Source organism: Acinonyx jubatus, chromosome C2 (assembly GCF_027475565.1).
Source record: "Acinonyx jubatus isolate Ajub_Pintada_27869175 chromosome C2, VMU_Ajub_asm_v1.0, whole genome shotgun sequence".
NCBI classification, from domain to species: domain Eukaryota; kingdom Metazoa; phylum Chordata; class Mammalia; order Carnivora; family Felidae; genus Acinonyx; species Acinonyx jubatus.
In genome coordinates, this window is record NC_069384.1 from 59,552,031 (window position 1) to 59,578,051 (window position 26,021).

Sequence of the window (26,021 nt, forward strand, 5' to 3'; positions counted from 1 at the left end):
CATGTTGTCAGCATAGAGCCTGATACAGGGCTTGATCTTATGAACCATGAGATCATGACCTGAGCTGAAATCAAGAATTGGACGCTTAACCAACTGAGCCACCCAGGTGCCCTGTTTTGACTTTTAAATTATTGGTCAGCAAATGACTCTTTGATGACTATTTATAAGTTAGGATTTGCCTGTAATTATATGCAATGTGTTACATATAATATCTGTATATATATAAATACACAGCTATGTGATTTGTACATATATACCAGAAATTAATGATCTTAGAAGATAGTAGGACTTAAATCAATCCAAATGGACAAAATAAGAATTCCAGGTGAACACTAAAACATGACTCAATTAGTTCTCTTTTAGCAAATACTCAGTGTTTATTATCAATACCTGTAACCTTACTATATATGCTAATAGTTTTCATTCAACACATGAAATTCCTGAGGCTGAAAGATGGACATGGAACAGCGAAAGAAGACTGACCCCTATGAGGCATAGATTTGGATCAGGGTCTTACGTCTAAAAACCAAACATCTCAGATATTCACATTGTTAATCCACATGTCCATCCATCCATCCATCCATCCATCCATCCATCCATCCATCTGTCCATCCAATAGAAGATGTACCATGTGCCAACCATCATGGCCAGAATTTTTGTATATTAAGATACAGGAATATACTCTCAAATAATTTAGGGATCTATACTAGCTCTCAAATGCCAGAAATGATTTTTATTCAGTAAAAAATTAGAAATATAGTTCTTGAGCCTGACTAGAATTAGAATTGTCCTCTCATGTGGAAGGCCTTCAGAATCCACAAGGCAATTTTATAGCATTTTATAGCATTTATTTTATAAAATAAATATTATTTTATAGCATTTATTTAATGCATTATTTTACAGCATTTTATAGCATTATTTTGCATTGTAAGCCCATTATGAATTGTCATTTTTTCATTAGCAAACTTCACCTGAATTACTAAATAGCTTAATTTGTTAACTGGCACATTGCTTCAAATGAATACAATATCATTTCTTTCAAAATAAGGATATGCTAGAGTTTTCACTAACTCGGGCAGAACTTCATGTGCCAATAAGTGATGAGATTTTGCTTTATGCTTTAATCAAAATCCAAAACATTGCAGCCTATGGTATCCTTATTTGATTACAAAGTATGCTGATCAGGGTCAGAAATTTCCAGGCTAAGTACCACTGATAGCCACTCAGGCGTGCTATGAATCACATGGGTGTTGTAAGAGGGACCATCATTTTTACCTGTGGTGTTGAAGCCAAAGAGGAGAGGGCAAGACACGGCAAAGGCTAGTACCCACACGGCTGTAATCATGAGGGCCACACGCCGACAGGAGTTCTGTCCTGTGCCATGTTGGTAGTGGACTGGCATGACCACTGCAGTGTACCTGTGAACAGAAGGGGAGAGAGGATAAACATGATGAGAAGGGATGGGGGGATTGTTCAAAAGACAAGTTGACAGAGGCTCGTAGAGAACTAATGTGGGTGATACATGTGGCAGGAGAGAAACAGTTTGGTTGGAGGAAGAGAGAAAGCTTATTTGAGTAAAAATGCAGAAAGGCTGAGATAACAGAGATGAACCCACTGAGCAGGGAAAGGGAGAAAGAAGAAAAAAGTGAGTAAAGCAACAGACTGGGCGGCTGGAAAGCTTGTTTGCCAGTGGCGGTTGAGGACCAGCATACCTGAGCCTTGTATTCATGTACCCTAACCCTAGACTCTGGGTACTGGTCCGCGTGCCTTTACTTTCTCCCACAGTTTTTCAGGTAATGCTAGAACTGTGCTCAAAGAGGCTGTTCACCCCTGCTTGTATCCTAATATAAATTCCGACCCTCATAGTGACAACTATTTCAAGTGGCAGACATTTAAAAAAAATAGAGATGAGTAATATCTAGTGAAGGCTTATTTCAAAATCCAGTTTTCATGCTCTCTTAGTCCATTCAGGCTGCCATAACAAAAATAGCATAGACTGAGTGGCTTAAACAACAAACATTTATTTTTCACAGGTCAGAAGGCTGAGAAGTCCGAGATCAAGGCACTGGCAGATTCATTGTCTGGTGAGAGCCCATTTCCTTGTTCACTGATGGCTATTTTTTCACTGTGTCCTCACGTGGCTGAAGGGGCAAAGGAGTGATCTGGGGTCTCTTTTCTAACGGCATTAATCTCATTTCTGAGGGCTTTACCCTCATGACCTAATCATCACCAAAGGCCTCATTTCCTAATACCATCACTTTGGGGGTTAGGATTACAACATACGAATTTGGGGGAGACATAGACATTCAGTCTACAGCAAAGGCTCTTGCATGGTTAATACACAGTTCTTTGTGTTATTGGACATCGTCTTTTCTGTGGCAACTCCTCTCACACATTTCCAGCTACTTAGCAGAAACATAGCAGGTCTTATACATTTGCTTACTATGATGTCTTCCCCATTTATCCATGAATCTCTTTCCTACCAGCTGCTTTCTGTGATGGCCACAGCCTCCTGCAGGTCTCTGCTGCCAGGTTCTAAAAGGAAATTTAATCATGTCATCCCCATCCCTGACTCCCCAGCTGGAAACTGAGAAAGGCAGAATTTCTGCCCTGTACAATCCCCAAAGCTGAATGTAGACTGAATTTGAGAATAGGACATGATGTCACTGCTGTGATTGGATTACTAATCAATAGACTGAGTTATTCAAAAGAGAGATTATCCTGGGTGGGCCTGGCTTAATCAGCCTTAAAAGGGATTGGGCAAGTTCACTAATGAGACCAGACAACTGCCTGCCTCAGGGTTGGAGAGAGATAGCTCCCAAATGATTTGTTACTTGATGGCCAAATCATTTTATAGCTTTGGTATTCCTCATAGGTCCTTGCACAAAGCAAGTAGGAAGAAGCTGTTGATTGATTGCCTTGTGGATTCTGAAGGCCTTCCACATGAGAGGACAATTCTAATTCTAGTCAGGCTCAAGGAATCCAGTGTGCATTTCTGTGTCCATAGAGGCTTAAGTTTTCTTTGTGTTCTCAGTGTCCAGGGAACATAGAGGACAGATTCAGGGTAGGATCCTCCTTAGCTCCCTTGTGTGTCTCAAGGAAGGGGAGAACAGCCCCTGGGCGGGAGGGGGTGGGGCACAAAAGCTCCTCCTCTCTGTGCCAGCCTGCCTAAATCATCAGCCCCTGGTGCACCTGGCCTTGGAGTTCACGTGTTACATTTGCATTCCCACAAGAGCTGCTTGAGAGTCAGCTCTGAGGGCTGTGATGGAGGCAGACTCTGCAGGACTTGGCCTTGGTACCATGATATGTGACAGAAGTGGCTCCTTTTTCAAGAAGGAGAAATAGAGGTCCTTATTTCATAAGTTCAAATTAAGATCCCACCATCAACCCCAAGGGAGGCCTGTAGGAACTCAGTTCCCCTCTTCTGATGCACAGACATTATAAATCCTGCCTGGAATCCCTAACTTGGCGATCAGGGAGCAGGCCTGTAGTACCTCGTGTTCCTGTAGGCTTCTTGCTCTCCTCAGGGCTTTGGACTCAGGGCAGTGGGCTGGGGCTTTGAGTCAAATATGTCTGGCCCTCAGCAGTGATCCCTGAGGCACCTTGGAAGAAAGACTGAGCCTTGAAAACAGCTGTTGGGAGCTGGGTAGGAGAGGTGTGACCAACTTCCTCCTCTCTAGACCAGCAGTTGGTCCTGGGGCCTTCTATTTACATAATGTCTTTTGATAAAAAGGAGCCTGGCTCTCCAGGTGGAAACAGCCCTAATTTGTACCATTTGTCAATTTCCATGGTAGAAGTACTCCCACCTTTGCCCATTTCAAGCCACACCAAAGGTTTACTAACTGGTTCAAAAATTCTTAAAATGTTGCCCTTTCAGCTCTTGCCAGCTATTAGGAGCTGGCTCCAGGCATGCTGCTGAGCATTTTCCTAGGTATGCTTCAATGTTCAGCAACTCCTTGGAAGCTCCTGTTAATTCAAGAAGTGTGGGGAATGCTGGCTCCATTTTCTAGAGGAGGAATCAGAGACAAAGAGAGGTTACATGATGAACCCAAGATCCCACAGCTGGTCGTGGAAGAGCCAGGTCTCCCACCGCTGAGGCCAGTGTCTCTCTGGTGTGCCCCACTTCCTCTCAAGGGCACTGTCAAGTCTCTGAGGCCTTGTGGGGAAAAGGGCTTCCTCATGAAAGGCGGCATTCTATTCGAGAGCATGTGGGATTCCCAGAATTTTCCCCAATTAGTTTGATTCTATTAATTACGGGCAGGGGTGCGGTGGGGCAGCGCTCCTGTTAAAATACAGATTCCCAGGCCCCAGGTTAATTTAATTAAGTACTTCCAGAGTGGAACCCAGAAATGCGCGTTTTTAAATGCACCCCTACCTATCGTGGGGCCTATCCGGGGCTTGAACTCAAGACTCTGAGATCAAGACCTAAGCTAAGATCAAGAGTCCAAGGCTTAACCGACTGGGTCACCCAGACACCCTAAATGTGCATTTTGAACAAGCAAGTGTGTCTTACAATTAGATAAGTTTGAAGTCTGCACCAAGGAAAATTTCCGTCAGAAATTCTTGTAACGGTTAAGAAGTGAGAGACGACGCTACATTTACCACTGTTATGTTACTTTGGGGGGGGGGGTATTATTTTTTAAACACGATTAAACTTCTGGAATAAACGAGGCCCCCAAGTTCGCCTGCAGGGTTTTCCGCCAGGAAGCCTGTTGCGGGTGACCGAGACAAAGGTGCTGTTCCGGAACTAGCCATCGGAGGGCACTATAATGCAGCGAGAACTGCCAGCGCGGCAGGGTGAGAAGTTCACGGCTCACCTGGTGGCGTTCCGGACCCCGTGGGGAGGCAGGGGGGCGGGGAAGGCTCGGCTCTGCAAGTTCTCGGAGGCCTGCGGCGGCCCAGAATTCCCACCCGGGTAGGCTGCTCCACAGCTGGTCTCCTCCAGAATCGGCCGCAGGTGACCGCCGGCAGCGAGGGCAGGGCTGGACGTAGACGCGAGCAGTTGGCGGGCCTAGGCTGTCTCTAAGTGAGGCCGATGCGCTCACCGAGCTGTTCCAGGGCGACTCTGCGCGCCACCTCGCTTCCTCGCCTCCTCCTGTTTCAGCGCCTAGTTCACCGGGCTCTTTTCGGCGTGGCTGGAGCACTGGCAGTGTGTAAGGTGGTTAAGTCCGTGGCGGTCGGAAACAGACTGATAAGCGTCTGAATCCCAGTTCTTCCACTTAACTGTGTGGCCACGGGCCAGAATTTGGCTTCTCCGAGATACAATTCCCTTATGTGTACATTGGGGATAATGATTCAGCCCGATAGGGCGGTTATGAACACTAAATAAGATTATCTCTGTGAAGTCTTTTAGCACAATGCCTGGTACCTATTCAACATTTAAAAAGCCCCATTATTATTATTATTATTATTATTATTATTATTGTCATAGTATTGTGCTAGCCCAAAGAATCTGTGATTATTCATATGGATGAGTTTACGGGTATCTTCCCCTTGTTCCTGGGAACATTAAAGGGAACATTATTTATCAAACAAATATATATAACACTTTCTATGTGCTAGGCAACTGTTTGAAGTGCTTTACAAATATTAACTCATTTGATTCTTGTAATAACTGTGTTACTATGATCTCCACTAAACAGATAAGGGAACAGAGGCCCAGAGAGGGTAACTGACTGGCCGGTGGCCACATTGCTATTAGGTGGTAGGGCCAGGATTTGTAGCCAGGCAGTGGGGCCCCGGAGCTAAGGGGCCCAGAGTGTGGCTAGGCGCCTCTGCGCAGGGCAGTGTGCTATAGAAGAAAGCGTGTGACTGGATCCTTACTCCTGCACCTACCAGCGGTGTGGTGTGAGCAGACTACACAGTCTAGCCTCAGACTGTTCACTTGTAAAGTGGGGATAATACACCTGTCTCGCTGGGGTGTTGTGACGGTTAGCAATAACGAAAAGCTTTTAGCGTGGCACACAGTACATTCTGCACAAGTGGTAGCTATTTGAGATTAGCACGGAGCAGCCAGGGCACTGAAGACATAGGAGATATGCCTCTTTTACTCCAAGTTGCAGTGGGCTGCCAGAGGCAGCATGGCCAGAAGCTTTGCTCTTGATGTCCCATCCCTACTTCCACCAGTGAAGGGGTGGCTCATTATAATAGAGTACTGGTGGGGGAGTCAGGAGGCCCCAGTTCTAGTCCCAGACCGAAGAGGCTGCGGGAGCCCCTACAAGCATGTAACATTTCTGCACAAAGGAGTTAAACTACGATGCCCCTTCTGACTCCCAGTTCTGTGACTGGGCTTTGTAGGCTCCTCACACTGCTGAAGCTCTCAGGATCCTGGCAGAACGTGACCTCCACCTGAAGCCCCGTCCTAAGGCAGGAGGTATGTGTGGGGGCACTGATGAAGGTGCCTCCTCAGGAAGCTGGCGTGCAGAGTGGGGGAGGAAAGAGACTGGTCTGGGTGGGAGGGCCTGAGTCTAACTCCCTGCCTGGGTTTAATGAGCCCCAGAGCTCTGTGAGGGCTGCTTTTCACCACCTTTTATTTGGTCAGACAGGGGTCTCAATAAATCTTTAGTTCTGTGGACTCCCCTCCTGAAATTGTTGAAGGAGAAAGCTTTTTGCAAATGACTGGAAAGCCCTTTGCAAATATAAAGTACTTATTTAGATGCAAACTAAAAATCCAAGGTGCCTGTGACTCATCTGGTACCTATTGTGCTTGCTGCAAAGACGCGGAGGCTTGCCTGTGTGATGGGTGCCATTTGAGAGCCACTTAAAGAACTCCCTGGTGAATGAATTTGGTTGCATTATTCCTGGGCCCCTAGCGGAGGACTCTAATTCTCACCACTCAGAACGTGTCCTCCTCCTCTGACACTTTCTCAGCCCTCTCCCAGAGTCAGTTCTGACCCAGGATGCTGCGGGAGGGGGCTGGTCCCCTGGGGAGGCAAGGAGCCAAGGAGGGGTGGGGGGGGGGGTAAGTAGGGGTTTGTGCTTTTTAAAGAAGAAAAGGCAGCATTAATCCAAGCATCCAGGGCTATGCCTGAGAATCTAATGACAATAGTATTACTTGCTTTCAAAACCCCTTTTTATCATTTCCTTTTCTTTCCTATCTCTTACTACCCTGTTATTACATAGCAGGGCTTCATGGCCAAAAAATGCTGAATCCATTCGGTCAAGTTTGTCAGACTGGTGACTAGCATTGTGTGAAGACCAAAGGTCTGCATGAATGACTGCATTTTTAATGAATTGACCAGTGATTTGGCATCACATGAACAGAATTTAATGCTGTGTACTGCACACTGCCATGAAGGATGATGGAGACAGCTTTTCCAAGGCCTGTTTTCATTCCTGGAATAGAGAGGAGCCTCCATCTTGAGTTTTGGTGAGGATTGGTTCATGTAGATGTACCAGCCAAGAAGAAAGCATCCTTCTCTGTTGGAGTCTAAGGCATGACTTGTTCCTCAGATTTCAGGTAGTGAGGGCAACGCCTTCTGGGAGTTGTCCCCTATGGGACAGAGCCAATTCAAGGTTTATCCTTTTGGTTGTGAAAGTGGTGAAAAGTAGAAGTGTCTGTGAAGCGTGGCTGCTGCCAGTGCAATGGTGCTCTTGTGAAGGCTAGGAAAAGGCCCCCTCTCCTGGCCGACTCAAGATTTGCAAAGAAACACTGGTTGAATTCAGTTCCCAAATGCTTGTGCAGGGCACAACCTCCACAACCTCACCTGCCAGCCCCATGCTTGTGAATGTGTGTGGATGGAGTGTGTAGGCACACTCTTAAGAGGGTGGAGAGTAGGGTCAGGAGCCAAGAGGCAAGGAGGGGGCTGCCCCAGAGCCTCTTCTAAGAAGCTCCCTGCTCTGCTCTTCACCCACTCTCTCATGTTCTTCCTGAAGGTACACATTTGTGCTATAAACGTTGGCTACCCTCAGACAAAGACCGCTCAGTTTGGTTTAATATTCTTTGTTCAAGGTCTGTAATAGGCGCAGCAGGGAGACTCACAGTGATAAGCAACTAGGACTAGTATAAGAGTTTGGGGAAGTGGAGGTGATGATATAGCAAACTAGATGCAGCCTGCTACTTATGTAAATTATATATTTAGGTACTAAATGGCCAGAAATCACACAAAAGACTTAGAAGGGTTCTGTTCTCAGAGACCTAAAAATACTATAAAATCCCCAACTATCCCTTCATTTTAAAACAGCTTTATCAAGATATAAGTCGCATGCCACATAATTCAATGTGTACCATTCAATGTTTTGGGGTGTATTTATAGCATCATGCAACTATCTCCCTTGATTTTGAAATACATTCTTTAATGGTGGGAGTCCCAGCTGTATGGACATCTTCTTTAATTTTCCTTCTCAGGTGGATAGCCAATCAAAGGATAAAGACAAAAGACTATCCAGTTGACTGGTTGGCCTGCAGTATCACTACAGGGAGGGGTTTTCACATCCATTCTTCGGTCACTGTTTAAGATTCCCATTTCAGCCCGTGAAAGGGGTTTAGGGTGTTGATAGGGAGGGCACAACCCTGGGTGGTGCAAATGTCCAACACAGGGAAATGAGAAGGACCTGCTTTAGATCCTCTAGCGTAGTTACAGAAAAAGCGCTATGAGAGTTCAGGGGTAACTGAATCAAGTTTGTAGAAATTGACAAGTGTGATAGAACTTGAAGCAAGAGAGGAACTTAGGCAGGGCAACCCAGAAAGTGATGAAATTGAAAAGATAGACGGAGGCCATATTGTAGAAAACTTTGAATCCTAGGCTGTGAAGGTAGTTTTAACATTTATTTCACAGGCCAAGGAGAGGCTGAAGGGTTGTGAGTAGGGTAATGGATGTTTGGACTTTACTTCTGGGGAGAGTAATTCTGAGAGTGGTGTGCAGGACCAGTCAGGAGGCTGTGGCAAAAGACTGGGGGAGAGGTCATAGGAACCTAAAATAAGCAGGCATAGTAAGAAAGGAAAGATAGGGGCAAATTTGGGGGGAAATGGCAAAAATGGAGTCTGTAAGCCTTGAGTGCTTAGATGTGGGAGATGAAGAAGAGAGAGGAGTCGAACAAAACTGAGATTGTAAGGCAATGATGTTGCCAATAAGGGATAATCAAATTAAGATGGTTTTGGTTCTTTGATGGTTTGATGGTTTGGCTTTTAACGTGTTGCCTTGAAGGAGCCAGTGAGGTATCTAGGTGGTAATGCGGTTTGAAACTCGGGGGAAGTATTAGGGGTGTAGCTGGCGATTTGAGGAGGCTTAGCACAAAGCCTAAGATTATGAACTTGGAGTCAGACATGAATTCAAATGCTGGCACTGCTCTGTAATGGGGGTGTGACTTTAGGCAAATTCCTTAATTCCATTCAGAAGCCTGGGAATGAAGATAATAATAGCAGCTGAGTTGTGAAGCTGAAGTGAGTTAGTGCACGTTAAAGCCTTAGTCCAGTATGGTAGATTCTCAGTGATTGGCAGAGTTTGTTTGGGAGTGAGTGGATGGTTTTGCTGGGAGAAAGGGTATAGGAGGGAGAAAGGATGGAAGAGGAGGGAGGTGGGAGGGGACTCAGAGAAGGGAAGGTTGGAGGCTCTTGTGCGGCAACAGAGGCTGTGGGCTGGAGAGCAAGCTCCTTTCCCCAGGGCCCCCTGTGGGCCTGGAGATGTCTATGGGAGCCATGAGCGAGTCCAAGGCCCAGGCAGGGGAAAAGGGAAAGAGGAGAGGAAACAAAAGGAGAGGAGAAGTGAGGAACAGAGGCTCCTAGGGCCAGGGCTGGGCACTCTTCGGTAGGGAAAGCGAGGCTGCTTAGCTGGGACATGCACCGAGGTGACTCGCAATCACAGAATCCACTCCACCAACCAGAAAGCAATTCTAAAAACATCACTGCTTCCTTGTTTTCCTTAAACTCCACGAAGGAAATAAATAGATTGTAGCCATAATGCCTAAAATCGCCTTTCTCCCCATACACTTCTCTCTTCTCTCCCTCCTTGCAAATACTCCCAAGCATTTCTCTCTCCTCTCTCTTTGCCTCTTTCTCCTACCTCTTCATCAAAAACAAACAACATAATAATGGGAAATTTTTCCTCCAAAGTCTTGTCAGCTCACCTTTTTTGTCTGTGTCCTGCTCTCCCTTTTCTCCCAATTAGAAATCACAAAAACCCCAGAGGATGGTGGGAAGGCAAAACCAGAATCCTCTTTAGGGGTCTAGGAAGAAGGAAAGGCTAGGAAAGCTATAGGATAATTATTTTTCTCCTGCCACAGGGGTTCCTTCTCTTCTGCAAACATTAGTTTAAAAGAAAACGAGAGAGATGTCCTAAGTGGTAAGTTCTACTTGACAGTGACTCCAGTGTCCTCAAGTGCAAAGCCCGGGCCTCAAATATAGCAGAAGCAGCTTTCCCAGGCTGGTTTCCCATACCACCTGGCAGCCTAGACCTGGTAGAAGGGGAATCCAAGCTCTACCTGTCAATGCTGATGGCGCAGAGGTTCAGGATGCTGGCTGTACACATCATGACATCCAGGGTGACGAAAACATCACAACAAATTCGGCTGAAAGTCCAGACTCCACCTGTTACCTGAGCATCAGAGACAAGGATGTTAGTGTTTCCCCCGACAACCCAGTCAAGTCTGTTGCCTTCCCTAGGCTAGCCTGCACGCGCTGACATGCCCTCCCTCTGGCTGGTACCATTGTGCCAAGGGGAGTCAGACACTGAGGAGTTCCAGGCTGCTCAAGATGATTGGTCACCCAAGAAAGGACAGATTCACAGAATGTTAGAAAATTAGTGCTGGAATTAGTCCAGTGTTTCTGAAAGTGTGGTCCACAGTGGGGTGCTTCTTAAAGATACAGATTTCTGAACCCTTCCTTAGGTCTACTGAGTCAGAATCTCTGAATCTGGAGCCCATGAATTTTCATTTAAAAAAAATTTTTTTAATGTTTATTTTTGAGATGGAGACAGAGCACGAGTGGGGGAGGGGCGGAGAGAGAGGGAGACACAGAATCTGAAACAGGCTCCAGGCTGTGAGCAAGCGGTCAGCACAGGGCCTGATGCGGGGCTCGAACCCACGAACCTTGAGATCATGACCTGAGCCGAAGTCAGACACTCAACCGACTGAGCCACCCAGGCACCCCCATGAATTTTCATTTTTAAATACTCCCTCTGGCCCTCTCCCCCACTCCCTCCAAATACACCAAGATTTGAGAATTACTGATCTAGTTCAAACTCAGGAGGCAACTAAAGCTCCTCGTGGTTAAGTGGTATGCCCACAGATGCCCAGCTGGTAGTGAGAAGAGCTTGGGTGATAGCCAGATGTGTGCATTGTGCCAAGACTGCCTTTCTGAAGCCCTCCTCACAGTGGAGAGCTTACCATGTACCCAGGAAACAGTCTGGGAACACGTTTTTCATGACACTTACCTCTAAAATGAAAAATCTGTCTGGCTTCTGGTTTTAAAGCTTGGAAGCATTCTAGAACAGTATCTGTAAGAACCTGTGTGAAGTAAGTCTGTGCCAATGTACCTGGCTTGGATGCCCGGTTTCAGTCACCAGGAGGTGGGGGAACAATGGGTCCAGGGCATCAGAAAGGGGTGCTGATTCTATGACTCACAGCACCAGTGAGGATGGTCCTGGCCTCACGCATTTACATGTGTGTTCTAAGCTCCCAAACTTCCTCCTGGTCATGCTTACAGAGTGCCAGGAACTTAGGTAATTTAATTGGTATCCTAGCATATTTCTATTTTATTTTAAAACTTTTTACATAAGCGAATCAAACCAGACATGTTCAGGGAGACTGTTACTTTCACAGTGCCCATAAACTCCATTCTTGGGCCCTGAGGCATTTGTGCCTCTGCCCTTGGGGACCATGCTTCTCAAGGGGAAACCTGTGAAGCTTTGTGCCCCTGGCTGTAGCTGGGTGCTCATGATATCCCTTCTGGGCAGGCCCAGTGGCTCTCTAAGAGAAAGGGGATTGAAAAATAGGTACACTAACCTCTGAAGTAGCTTCTCAAGGGAAAAAACAGGTATTGTCCAAATGAGAGTGTGTGAAGATGGTGTTGTTCCTCTGGTTAGTTTTTCTCATCGAAGATTCATGTTACGTGGCCAAGTCACTTTACTGTTCATTTCTGATTTATTCCACTAAAGAAAGGTTGTGAAAGTCTCTCTTCCCTAATCACTTCTTTCCCCTTAGATTTATTTCTTTTCAGCACCCGATGTTAGCCCTGTATTTGGTCTTCTCCAGACTCTATTTTGAGAAGCCTTCACCAAGGATATTTTGTTTAAAAGCAACAATGAAAAGTTCAAACTAGTGATGAAGTTGTTGTTTTTGTTCATTAGGTTGTGGATTTACTTTCTTATAGTTCAACCATTTGGCTCTATATAAATAAGGCCTAATATGAATTTATAGGAATTCTGAGAATGAGAAACTCATCAAAAGGGAGCTGTATAGTCATAATAACACAATGATTTAAGGGAGCCAGGAGAATAAAGGATGGTTTTCTCAGTACACTGGATGGTTGTATACTGTAAAAGCTTCTTGCAGAAGTTGAATTTTGTGTACTAAGTCTCATTTTAACATAAGTCTACTATGCAATTTATGTCTTAAATTGGGTAAAGCCTACTTTTTGTTTTGCAAAATTGTGAATGCCTGTGTCTGTGAGTTGGGGGTGAAAATGTAGGTGAGAGAGGATAGTTAGAATAATAGCAAACTCCAGTGCTTGCTGGGTATTCGTTCATTTGTTCATTCATTCATTCATTCATTCATGAACCAAGTAGTTGTGAGGCCCCTTAGTTAGTAGAAGGAGGATTTGCTTTGTGTTTTAAGAAGTCTTAAAAATGTACTTCAGGCCTTGTCCTTGAAGAACTTATGTGATAACTGAGGAGCAAGGCATTCTTAAATAAAATGACTAGAGATCATTATGAGATCCTAACATTGTTAATACAATCTAACATTTATTGAGAACTTACTCTGCACGAGTCACTGACCAACATGACCCATTCTGGGAATGTCTATACCTTTGAAGCTTTAGATTCTGAAAACTGAATTTGTTCTTTACTATATGTGCCCTTAAAGCTTTTGGGGGACAAATGATATGCTTACTTGATAGGAAATTGAATTACTGTTCCTTAATTCTCTAGGAGCAGGGACTATTCTGAAAGAGTCAGTGGTCTCTGACATAACCTGTATTAGTACAAATAGCTAACATTTCTTGAATGCTTACTAAGCCTTGATTCTGCAAAGCACTCTACGTACATGGCCTCTATTGCCACTTGTAATCCTATGAGAAACTGCTACTGTTTTTACCACAGAGAAAGGGATGAAAGCTGGGAGAGGGTCAGCACTTCCCCCAGGGTGGCACAGCTAGCAGAAGCAGACAGGGCATTGAGGTGGAGGTCATTGCCTGCCCTGCTATACGGGGGTAGTGAAAGCACACACCTGGGAGGATTTTTGGTACCCTGCTTCTTTAGCCCCTGGAGGCCAAAGCCCTCAAGGTCTCCCCTGGCTTCCCCTGTGCCACCCTGTTCTGCTTTCCTCTCTCTTTTTTTAAAATATTTATTTATTTATTTATTTATTTATTTATTTATTTATTTATTTATTTGAGAGAGAGAGAGAGAGACCGAGGGCAAGCGGGGGAGGGGCAAAGAGAGGGAGACACAGAATCTGAAGTAGCCTCCAGGCTCTGAGCTGTCAGCACAGAGCCCGACGCAGGGCTCGAACTCACAAACTGTGAGATCATGACCTGAGCTGAAGTCGGACGCTTCACCGACTGAGCCACCCAGTCGCCCCTACTTTCCTCTTTTCCTGTCCCCACTTCTACCATCAAATTTCCCATTCTCCTTGATCTCAACTAAGTGTCAAAAGGAAAAAAAAAGTCTGATCAGCTGATTGATGTAACTCCCACTAAGGTACCATCACTTAGCCTTTCCTGGAGCTTACTCCTGAAAAAGAATCTCTAACTGGTGGGATATGTAATGGAAATCCTTTTTTTTTTTTCTTTACTGGAGTCCTCCACACCAAGTAAATACTAATAAGCAATCAATAGAGCTGCAAAGGACCAAGCACATGGTTAAGTAACTCTCACACGTGAGGTAAATATTATTTCTAGGTTAAAGGTAAAGAAGTGGAGACTGAGAATGGCCAAGCGATTTGCCTACGGACGCATAGCTAGTAAAAGCATCTGGCGTTACAAACCCTGAATATTAACGATTACTCTATTTTGCCTCTCACAGGTTAGCACCTTGGTGCACACCTTCTGGGAAGTCTACAGGTCCACCCCGTTCTACCACCTGGGAGGGAGAAGAGCTGGTCCTGGCCCATCCATCCACCACACAGCCGATATCAACTGAGTGTCTGATACTTCGCTCCGGTGAGCATATTCAAGTGAGTGGAGCCTGTGTTTGCCCCCAGGGCCTCAGACCGTAGTGTGCACATGTTCGGGGGAGTCACGTATGAATGGGTCTGGGGGTGAGCTGAGGGCCCATGAGAGAGACACGCAGGAAATAACTAGGATACAATGTGAAAAGTGCTCATGGGGACATAAGGACAAAGTGTGGGGAGAACATAAAAGGTAAGGTGAGCTTGGAAATTGAAGGAGAAAAAAAAAAAAGCAAAACCAAAATCTGATCGATTTAAGGCTCTGTAGAGACATGATTCTACCTTTCTCCTAAATTCTAATGAATAACTCACTCCAGAATTGTGCAGTGGCCAGGTGGTGTTACTCTCACTTGCTAATGAATATAAGTAACTCCCTTTGGCGATACAGAAGGTGGGAGTAAGCAAGGCAGCGTCTTCAGGTACTGAAATTGGCTATTGATTTCCAACAGACCCAGCCTGAGGCAGCATTTCCCAAATTTACTGATTAGAAGACAGCATTCCCCAAATCACCTGAGGCTCTTGTTAAACAAAATGATTCTCAGGCCCCACTCGGAATAATAAGTCCCTCCAGTGAATCTTACTGCCTGGGAGGTTTAGGAAACGCTGGTTTGGGGATGCGGGGGTGGGGGTGGAGGGCAAGACACTGTCTTCAGAAACGGTCATCCCTAAAGCACAGCTTCTTGAGCATTCGGTGCCCCATGGATCCCTTTGGTCTCATGGTTCCCTTTCCAGAAGAATATTTTCAAGTGCATACAATAAAATACAGTGGATCACAAAGAATATCAATTATACTGAAATACAGTTACCAAAGTATTTTAATGTATGTGCTTCTTTAATAATGCATTAAATCACAAGACCTAGTGGCAGGCAGGTCCAAAATGCCTGTAATTTCAAAGTACTGGTGAGTGTAAATGGTATTTCAAAGTGTCTGCAACAACTGTAATGCGATTTGAAAACGTAAATATCTGTGATTTCTACTGGTGACACTAAAGATTTTTTCTGCTGTGGGTTGATGCCTACATTCATAATTGAAGAAAATACTAAATGTCAGTCTAGTGAAAATAAAGGAGTAATTTTATTTACATCCAAGTTGATGGCCTCCCCTGATTAAGCGTGCTTGCTCTAAGGGATGGATTTTTAGTTGTTTGGGAGATGTCCAAGAGGCAAACATGGAACTACTTCTCTAGCCTCTTCATTCCATTTTTGTTTGCCACATTTGGAATCTTTTGGGGGGTGGGCAGGGGGATTGCTGTGGGGAAAGATAGGGGATTCAATGATCTGAATCCCAATTTCCTCATCTGTGAAATGGGGGATTTTATAGATTAGTGGTTCCTAAATGTCATATGGTAGCAGATGGCCAGCTGCCTGCACAAATTACTCAGGCTAGGAGTAGGGCTGGGGCAGGGGGTGCTGGTACATTTACTACAGACTTCCAGGGCCACCCCTGGACATTCTGGTTTGGGAGATCTTGAGTAGGTCCAACAGTCTGTATTTTGAACAAGCAGCTCCCTATAATAAAGGTTTAGCTCAGAACTGCTCAAAGTTTAGACGTGTAAGACTCGTGGAGAACCCATTTAAAATGCTGACTCTCCTTGGGACACCTGGGTGGCTCAGTCGGTTAAGTATCCGACTTTGGCTCAGGTCATGATCTCAAGGTTCCTGAGCTGGAGCTCCGTGTGGGGCTCTGTGCAGATAGTGTGGAGCCTGCTTGGGATTCTCTCTCTCCCCTTCTCTCTCTGCCCCTCCCCCACACATGCATGCTCTGTTTCTTTCTCTCACAATAAACAAACAAACAAACAAACAAATAAATAAATAAAAGCAGAGATAAAAAAGAATATATAAATAAAATAAATAAATAAAATACAGACTCTCCTTTATTTCTAACAATCAACATCATTATAAGGGCCAGAGGCTCCTTTCCCAAAACCCGGTAGCTCTTTCTCATCATCACTATCTGACCTTGATGACTCCCTGGGGTGAGTTTCCTTGCCTGAACCCCACCCTGCTCTTTTTTGCTAGGTCTGCATTACTTAACTCTCACATCTTTTCTCCTGTCCACCCTGGGACCCAAGTATTCTGAGTTTAGTATTCTAAATGTTCCTCTGGCTGCTTACGTTGTCTTTCTGGCTTGATATAAGTGCATTAAACATTACAAAAGGTGGTTAACCGAGTGGAACAAAATGGGATGTTTGTGCTTGGAGAGGGAGCTCCACACAGACTGCAGCTTCTAAAGCAGGAAATTAAAACCTTGAGAGGGAATCAGAGATAGAACTATTTGTTATGGCACAGAAAAGAGTTTTTGAGAAAATGCTGCAAACTGAATTAATGAGACAGCCAGGCCAACGCCCTCTAAAATAGAACCTGCTTTGAGATCACCTGCATGATTTTTATCCTGAACTTCCCTGCTAGGCCTGAGGACAAAGAACACTGAAGAAGGCCTCTGCTAGCCTCCCTGCCGAAGCCTAGGCTCCTGTGAGCCTTAGTGATGAGAATGGTATTAGTGAAAGCCACTGTAGTGCATACTAGCTGGTTGTTCTCTGGAAAGAACACATCATCTATGCTAAACCGACTCTTCTATCCAGTGATTAGTTCAGAGAAAATCATGTGCCAGAAGCCAGTTCAATCAAAGTACACCTTGACACTTCTACTTGGAATTCTGAGACACAGATTTCCTTTCTTGGTGGAGTGGTATGGGGTACACATGTAAGGCCTATCGCTTACCCTGTGCCTGTGGATAAGGCCAATACATAAAAGAGAGCTGAGAGAATTGTGGGGAAATGGAGCTGGAGCCCTGTTCAAACTGTGCCTGTAGCCCACCCTACCACAGGACTTTTAAAGTTCCTGGTATGAGAGCCAATGCATTCTGTTTATTGGCTTAAACAGTCAATTGGAACTAAGTTTTCTTTTACTTACAACTAAAAGTATCTTCCCCTCCCCCCCACCCTTTTTAATTTAAATTTTAGTTAACAGTGCAATATTGGTTTCAGGAGTAGAATTCAGTGATTCATCACTTATATACAACTCCCAGTACTCATCACAAGTGCCGTCCTTAGTACCCATCATCTATCTAGCCCATCCCTCACCCACCTTCCCTATAGCAACCCTCAGTTTTTTCTCAGTCATTAATGGTCTCTTGATTTGTTTCCCTCTCTTCTCTTCCTTACCCCCTTCCCATATGTTCATTTGTTTTGTTTCTTAAATTCCACATATAAGTAAAATCATGTGGCATTTGTCTTTCTCTGATTTACCTATTTTGCTTAGCATAATACACCCTAGCTCCATCCACATCATTGTAAATGGCAAGATTTCATTCTTTTTGATGGCTGAGTAATATTCCTTGTAAACATATACCACATCTTCTTTATCCATTCGTCAGTTGATGGACATTTGGGCTCTCTCCATAGTTTGGCTATGGTTGACAATGCTGCTATCAACATTGGGGTGCATGTACCCCTTCAAATCTGTATTTTTGTATCCTTTGAGTAAATACCTAGTAGTGCAATTGCTGGGTTGTAAGGTAGTTCTGTTTTTAGTCTCTTGAAAAAGTGTCTTATGAGATATTTATAGCTCACACTTCTTAGTTATCAAAGTGCTTTCTCAGTTGATGACAGTTAAGCCTATCATGAAGCCTGTGACATAGGGGAAGTATAGCTGTCACCTCCATTTGATTCACTTAATTCCATGTCCTCTGACTCCCAGTTCTGAGTCTTTCCATAGAATAATCCTACGCTGGAATGACATTCATCCCAGTGAATTTCACCAGAAGTGCAATGTTATGGGACATTTTATTTGCCTATCTCACAGCAATTCCTCCCACCACATCTTCTTTTTAAATAAAACCCACATTGTCACTTTCTTTTCTATCCTCCCTTGTATCCTTCCCTTATGATCCAGCTTTGGCTAATTAAACTTAAGTGAAGTCCTTTAGGAGATGCTTTGAGGCACTCCAGGGAAAGGGCTTCTTTCTTTCTCTCTTCTTTTCTTTTTTCCTTCCTCCCTTCTGTTCACTTCCCTTCCCTTCCATTCCCTTCCGTTAAAAAAAAAATTACAGTTTATTTACTATTGAGAGACAGAGAGAGACAGAGCATGAACCTGGGAGGGGCAGAGAGAGGAGGAGACAGAATCCGAAGCAGGCTCCAGGCTCTGAGCTGTCAGCACAGAGCCCAACACAGGGCTCGAACTCACAAACCGCAAGATCATGACCTGAGCCGAAGTTGGGCGCTTAACCGACTGAGCCACCCAGGCACCCCTCGTTCCCTTTATTTCTTTTTCTACTGTCCCCACCCATCCTTTCTATCTATCTATCTATCTATCTATTTAGTTTTAAATTTACATCCAGGTTAGTTAGCATATACCCACCCATCCTATTTTTGAATATGGCCATGATGCTGAGAGTTATGGCAGCCATCCTATGAGTAGCATGAGGCACTAAGCCAGTTTGCCAAGGATGGAAGAGATTGGTCCTTGATGACACCATGGTGCAACTGAATCAACACAAATAATTGACTTCCTCCAGAATTCTGGTTGTGTGAGAAAAGTAACTCCTATTTGTTTAGGCCACAGTTAGTCATATTTTCCAATATTTATAGCCATACATACTGGAGCTGGCAAAATTTGGCAATTTTCCTTTGAAAGAAGGTATCTGGCTGGTATGAGTCAAAATTTCCTTCAAAGAATATGGATGTATTCAAGTCAAAGCACAGGAAGCTATGAATTTGGCAGCTAGTTTGGCCACCACATGGTGTTCTTCTCATTCCTGTGCTCTCCTCTTGGGTGCCCTCATGCCTACAGCAGTCTCTGTGCTATGGTCAGCATTGCATCCTATCCTCTTTCTAAGGGAGCTCTTAGGTATGATCATGTAATTACTCGACCAGCTGCTCAAATCATATGACCATTAGGACAAGTTAGTGAGAATAATGCTTTGCTCTTCTCTGAGACCCAGGGACTTATGTAGTTACAGTCCCTTTAAGGACTCAAAGTACTCTTTTCTCTCCTTAAGATTCCCTGTCTACTTTTGAAGTCCACAGAAAGCAGGAAGGTATTTAAGATGAGGAAAAGTATATACTGTAGTTGGTTAGGGAGACCTGGTCCTTTGGATTAGAACTGTCTAATATCTTAACTGGCTGTCAATTATGGCTGCTTTAAGTCATGTTGTCTTTTATTGAGAGAGACTCTTAGTGGACTGTTGGCCAAATTGGTACAGAAATATTAAGTTGCATTGACTAGAGTTTTAAAGAAAGTGTGTAAGACAAAAAAGAGGTCCCAAAGCCCATTTCCCAGTGGACAGATGTCTCTCAAATTTTCTCTATAAGATTATAGAGTTATTTGACCATGATTTTGATTACTGAATACTTGCCCCAAAGAACCTGTTGGACAGAATGCCTATGGGTTTTTATGAGAGGGAACCAAGAGCTCCACCAGAGCTCATCTCAGGAGGGAAAACTCATAATTTCCCAGGGTGCCTGGGTGGCTCAGTTGGTTAAGCATCTGACTTCAGCTCAGGTCAAAGTCTCATGGTTTGTTCATGAATTCAAGCCCCACATCTGACAGTGCAGAGCCTGCTTCTGATCCTCTGCCTCCCTCTCTCTCAGCCCTTCCCCTGCTGGTGCTCTCTCTCTCTCTCAAGAATAAATAAACATAAAAAAAAAAACCCTCATAGACCTAACCTACAGAAAGTCCAGTAAACCTCTGGCAAGATTTCCTGCTGGCTCTCTGTGGGCTCAGTTAGTCTTCTACACTCAGCAGTAGAAGGGAGACATCATCAATTTTGGCAGGTGTGGCTAGCAGGGGATGGCATGGGTGTCTAGTGTGGAAAAATCACAATGTCCATATCCTACACTGGTATCTACAGAGATTTTCCAATATGGTCTATCCAGAGTCTTGGAAGCAACCACAAATGGACAGTTGACGAGTGACCCTGAATGGCTTTGTTATAGACACCAGAAGACTGGTTTTATTTCGGAGGCAATTAAGGTGTTCATTATCATGGAGGTCCTCATCTTGACCTGTCTGACTGAAAGACTTAAGAATCTTTGTAATGTATACTGAGAAACACTCTGAGGTGTGGGATGGTGGTGTGTCCATATTATTTATTATGAATCACTAAATAATCCATACTGGTTTGTAGCACCTAAAGTCTGCCTTACTCTTGAACAAAAATATCATATGTGTCTAACTCCTTTTCAGTCTCACTATTGTTAGATGTAAAAAAAAAAAAAACCAAAAAAAAATTCATTGTAACAATAGATATAGCTGCAGACGGTACAAGCAGGAATTGCCCATATAATGCATACATTACAGAAAGGATGCATTTAATCATTCATATATCAAATATTTATTTAGCACATATTATGTGCCAGGTAGTACGTTTGGGCTACAGGAGAAAAAGAACAAAGATATAGCTTCTGACTTCAAGGTTGCTTCAGTCATTTTGGGTTGACAGAAAAGTCAAGATAATTATAAGATCTTTTGCCATCAGGATTATCCTAACTGGGAGAAATTAGTGCTTATTTTTTTGAAGTCTTCCCTCAGCCTTTACCTCTGCCCCAATAAGCCTAGATGTTTTTCTGCTTTTCCTTTACTTTTCTATTTTCTTGATTTCTTTCTTTTATGTTTCCCCTTTGAGATCATAAGTCTAATTTTAGTTCCCAGTCATTCTTTAATAGGGGTACCAGCCTAGGCAGTCTATGGTTGAGGTTTTTACTCTCCTGTGATATGTCATACTTAATTAACTGTCACCTTCACTATTAATATTAACTGAGATATTAATTTGATGAATTTTAATTTCTCTTAATCATAGCATCATTTTGATCCTTCATTGGATACCTCTTTAAAATGATACATGATACACGGTGCAGGAGAGACATATTTATAGTACATTAAAGTGCTTTTTTAAAAAACTCTTCAGTAATTGCATGTTTTCCTGGTAAGAATATCTGTTTCTTGAACAGGTGTACCCTGATTCCTTTGTTAGCAAATGGATGTTTTGTCTTGATCACCTCCTGACTCTGTTTTGCACTTTCAAAGGAAAATACTTTCAAATTTAAGAACTGTTTCTTTCCAGAAGAATTCTCCAGGGTTTGCTGCATTATCTGACTGGTAAGGGCTCTGTACTATTAATGGAGGCATCAAAAATATAAATGTGAAGGTTGGGTCTATTTGGTAGCAGAGTCTGTGGAGAGCTGGTACCCAGGAGGAAAGAACTGAGTCCGAGGGCAACTAAACCATCAAAAGAAGTCTGATCTATTTGCAGACTGTTTTTTTCTCTTTTTTCCCCTCATTCATTAAAAAATTCTTTCTGGTTTTTCTGTGATTCCTTCTGAGTCCCCCTGCACCCTCACTATTGTCTCAGGTCCTTTCTGCACATCCCCAGCCCTCTATATATTGAAACACTGGTGCAGACACCCATGGACTGCCTCCCCCAAGCCCCCACATCTTTGCAATGTGATTGGCAAAGAGAATAAACCTGATTAATTTTTTTAAGTAGGCTCCAAGCGCAGCGTGGAATGTGATGTGGGGATTGAACTTATGACCCTGAGATCAGGGGTCACATGCTCAACTGACTGAGCCACCCAGGCACCCTGGACCTGATGCATTTTTAGGATGAGTCTCCTCACTCAAGTCCAGTCACCTGGTTGTTGGAGACCCAGGAACACAATCAATTCCCAGCTCCTTGGTTCTGATATGGGCAAGTGAGGCTGGATAATGACAGCTCTCAGGCCTTCAGTTTCCTTATGAAAGGGAGAATGAGAGGGGCTCTCCTTCCTTCCCAGTCCCTGGATCATGACAGGGAGCATTTTGAACCTGGAAGGCCAGTACCAGGGAAGACAAGGACAAGTACAGTCACACAGTCAGCCTGCACTTGGGGCTCACTCACCTCCAGGTACACCACCCAGGGCATCACCAAGGTGGCCACCAGCAGGTCCGCCACGGCCAGGCTCACCACCAGGTAGTTGGTGGTGGTTTGCAAAGCCCGTTCCCTCAGCACTGCCACACATACCAGACCATTGCCGAAGACGATGGCCAGGATGAGCACGCAGTAGGAGAGGGCATAGTAGGCATGTGGGCGGGCTCGGCTGGCCCCCGTGGAGTTCTCTGCCCCACAGGTGGAGTTGATGTGGCCACTCAGCTGGCTCAGAGGCGCCATAGCCCAATGGGAGAAGAGTGACCCCAATGGGTTTCCTGGGAGGAGACAGAAAACAATGTCTATAAAATTGGATACTTTGGAGCTTTTTTATTTATTGCTTTAACAAATAATTATTGAGCACTTTCTATATGCCTGGTAGTGTTTTAAGCACTGGAAATACAGCAATGAACAAAAGGGATACATATTCTTGCCCTCATGTAGCCCCCATTCTGGAGGAAAATACAGTAAGAAATAAGATAAATAAAGGATGTAGTATGTTCGATAGTGATATGCATTTTGGAGAAGGATAGATCAGAGAAGGAGGTAAGGAGATGGGGAGAATTGTGTGTGTGTGTGTGTGTGTGTGTATGTGTAGGATATCTGAGGGCAATTTTTAATCAGAGTAATCAGGAAGCCCTCGTGGAGAAAGGGACAACTGAGTCAAGACCTGGAGGACATGAGGAAGCCAACCATGCAGATATCTGCAGGAAGAGTGGTTCAAGCAGAAACGATAGCAGGTACAAAGGCAGGACAGGCTGATGTGTGGAAGGTGGCAGGGAACCAGAGTGTCTGGAGTGAAGTGAGGCAGGTACAGAGCAGAAGGGGGTGAGGTCGAGAGGTTGTGCAGGGCCATTGAGAGAGCTATGCTTGGACTCTGAGTGAGGTGGAGAGCTGTGGCTGGATTAGAATCCCAGCTCTGCCACTTCCTACCACTGGGCCCTTGGCATGTTATTGCATCTCCCTGAACTTCATTGTCCTCCTCTGTAAAGTGGAGGGAATCCCGTAGGGTTTTTGTGACTAGCGAGTGAGCTATTAAGTATGTAAGACATTGAAAGTTATGATACCTAGCAAGCTATGTAAGTGTGAGCTCTTTTTCTCTTACTGGTCTGTCTGCCTTAGCTTCCCATCCCCCTTTCCTTGTTTCCTCTGTCTTCTTCTCTGTTGCCTCTGTTTGCTTTTTCCCCTGCTCCCTCTGTCTCTTCCTTTAGTTTCCCATTCTCCCTCTTGTATTTTACATGAGGCATGGTAGGAATGCGATGCTGGCTTGTGGGAGAAAAACTCAAGAGTAATGGGGTATAGAGGCAGTACAGTGGTTTTTATGTTTAGGGAAAATCTACTTGTGGAATTTTATTTGAAACCTCCTAATTTTAAAAGATTGGTTACCAATTAAAAAAAATATTTAAGCCCCGTGGAGTCCCTCCTCCTTCCACCTGCAAAATCCCACATCCATGGGCCAATGACCCATGACCATCAGTTTTCGGCCTCTGACAGGGTCCAAAGCCCTCACTTTCCAAACAGGGAAATTGAGACCCAGAGAGGTGAGTAATATGTCTTAGGTCATAAAGCTTGTTAGCAGCAGAACTGGCATGCAGGCCTTCTGATTTTTCCAACACTCTCCTTTGGCATCTGAAAGCTACAACAGTTGTTGTGTTGTGATCCCACTGGGATGAACTAATCCTCAAACTGTGGGGACTTTGGACTTAGAGTGGGAAAGGCTCAGAGCCCATCCGTTGCCCCCATGACACCAGCCTGTTGGGGCTGAAGAAGAGACTCTGGGCTCTTAGAGCCACATTTGTGCATGTCTGGGTAGAGATGGGGGTGGGGAGGGAAGGAGACAAAAATCACCATCTCCTGTAGAAAAATATGGAAATACCTGTGTCACAATGGTAGCAGTGCATCAAAGCCTTATGTGCTGGAAGAGGGACTCTTGCCCTGCAATCTTTGCTTTAGAAGGTCCCACTCTGGACCCCCTCTGTCATATCCTCCCCATGGGATGAGGTCATGCCCCCACCCCTCCAACAGTGCCAAGGAATGGGTCCACCAAGAGTTCACACTGCTATTCTGGATCACACTCTGGGTACCAAAGTCACAGAATTCTCTGCCCCAAATGCATGGACCCTGTTTCCAAGTCACAGGCCCTATTTTGGATCTGTTACCCTGAGGGTAGACTGTGTCATGTGTATTTGGGGCCCCTGAGCTCAAGCAATAGCTCTTTCGGGGACCTCACATGAGTGGCTTGGGTGTAGCCTGAGGTAAGGAGAGAAGAGGATGGTGTCCCTGGGGCAGGAGTTGGGATGGAAGGCAGCTTCTCATGCCCTCTCACATTTTGCATTGAACTTTTAAGTGCCCAGGAATCCTGAATTCAAACCTAGCCTTCCAGATGGTTATGAAGGTATATTTGTCAAGGCAGGAGGATTAAACATTTTATTCACTGGTTTGTTGGTTATAACTAAAATATTTAGACATGGAGTACACAGGAACGCTCGCTCCAGCGTATCCCTGGCAGAGGTAGAGGCTGACTTGGTGGCCAGGATTTTCTGTCAATCCTGTATCTGCAGCTCTCCTTCGATGAGGGGATTGGCCTAATCATGTCTGTCATTTTATGCCTCATTTTGAAATGTTTCATCCTGGAATGCAAAAGTGTTAAAATGAATAAATGATTGTAAGGGGCTGACTTGGAATGAATGCAGAGACTTGTTTTTTTAAAAATTGTTCTTTATCTTGGCACACTATTTGTACTCAATATATTTTAAAATATAATAATAGTTTTTGATAATAATTATAATTTTCTCATTATTTGGAAAGGGCAGCTGCTACCCTGAAGATATCAGTGCTGCTGCCAAGAGCTTTGTGAAAAATACAATGCTTTCTGATTGTTCAAGGATATTTTCACCTTTGAGATTGGCTTGGACACAGAACACCTTTCCTTCTGTGACTGGACCACTTTGAAAAGTAGTGGCCAGAAATTAGTCTCTCATGGGGTCTGTAGCTGACCAATGATTTCTTAGTCTCATCTTGTTTGATAGGTAAGATAAAGCACAAAACCTTGGGATATTTGTTCTGATCTTGGACTTCTTACTCTGCTGAGGTTTGATAGCTACTTAAAAATAGTACAGCTGAGGGGCGCCTGGGTGGCTCAGTCAGTTGGGCGGCCGACTTCGGCTCAGGTCATGATCTCATGGTCCGTGAATTCGAGCCCCGCGTCGGGCTCTGTGCTGACAGCTCAGAGCCTGGAGCCTGTTTCAGATTCTGTGTCTCCCTCTCTCTGACCCTTCCCCGTTCATGCTCTGTCTCTCTCTGTCTCAAAAATAAATAAACGTTAAAAAAAAATTAAAAAAAATAGTACAGCTGAGTGTCAATGACTAGTTATACAAAAAGAAACCCTCAACTCTGAATGTCAATTCTGAGCCTGATGTTGGAATCACAACTGCATGGATTTCTGATTTATTATTATTTTTGCATTGTATCATATCTGGCCTAAGATTCTTTATAGTAGAAGGTAGGTGTGAACCTTGGTTGTCCAAGCAGTTCCTGATGAGTTGTGGGTGTGGGGGATGGAAGCAGAATATGAGTGAGATGCTGGATTACTCCCTGCCTCTCAGCTAATTGTATCAACTTTCTCCCTCCTTAGGTCTATCTATCCATCTTTTCTTTCTTTTTCTTCCTTCGTTCCTTCCTTCCTTCCTTCCTTCCTTCCTTCCTTCCTTCCTTCCTTCCTTCTTTCCTCCTCCTCCCCCCCTTTGCCCTCCTCCTCCTCCTCCTCCTTCACTAGGATTGCTTATATAACACATAG

The 26,021-nt window shown here is 44.4% G+C and overlaps 1 protein-coding gene and 1 long non-coding RNA gene across 2 annotated transcripts in view; one reads left to right on the forward strand and one right to left on the reverse strand.

Annotated features, from left to right (window-relative positions):
• The window catches only part of DRD3 (dopamine receptor D3), a 33,552-nt gene extending 11,063 nt beyond the window's left edge, over nt 1–22,489 (reverse strand). Inside the window, exons 1-3 of the mRNA XM_027060887.2 lie at nt 22,199–22,489; nt 10,420–10,532; nt 1,276–1,418 (exon numbers count right to left, since the gene is read on the reverse strand). Of these exons, the coding sequence (XP_026916688.2) occupies nt 1,276–1,418; nt 10,420–10,532; nt 22,199–22,468 (526 nt within the window). The 5' untranslated portion in view covers nt 22,469–22,489. The remainder of the gene's footprint in view (nt 1–1,275; nt 1,419–10,419; nt 10,533–22,198) is intronic.
• Nucleotides 1–26,021, forward strand: part of LOC128315181 (uncharacterized) — a 100,308-nt gene that overhangs the window by 46,148 nt on the left and 28,139 nt on the right. The window contains exons 5-6 of the long non-coding RNA XR_008297670.1: nt 2,034–2,084; nt 14,178–14,328. This is a non-coding gene — a long non-coding RNA (uncharacterized LOC128315181). The remainder of the gene's footprint in view (nt 1–2,033; nt 2,085–14,177; nt 14,329–26,021) is intronic.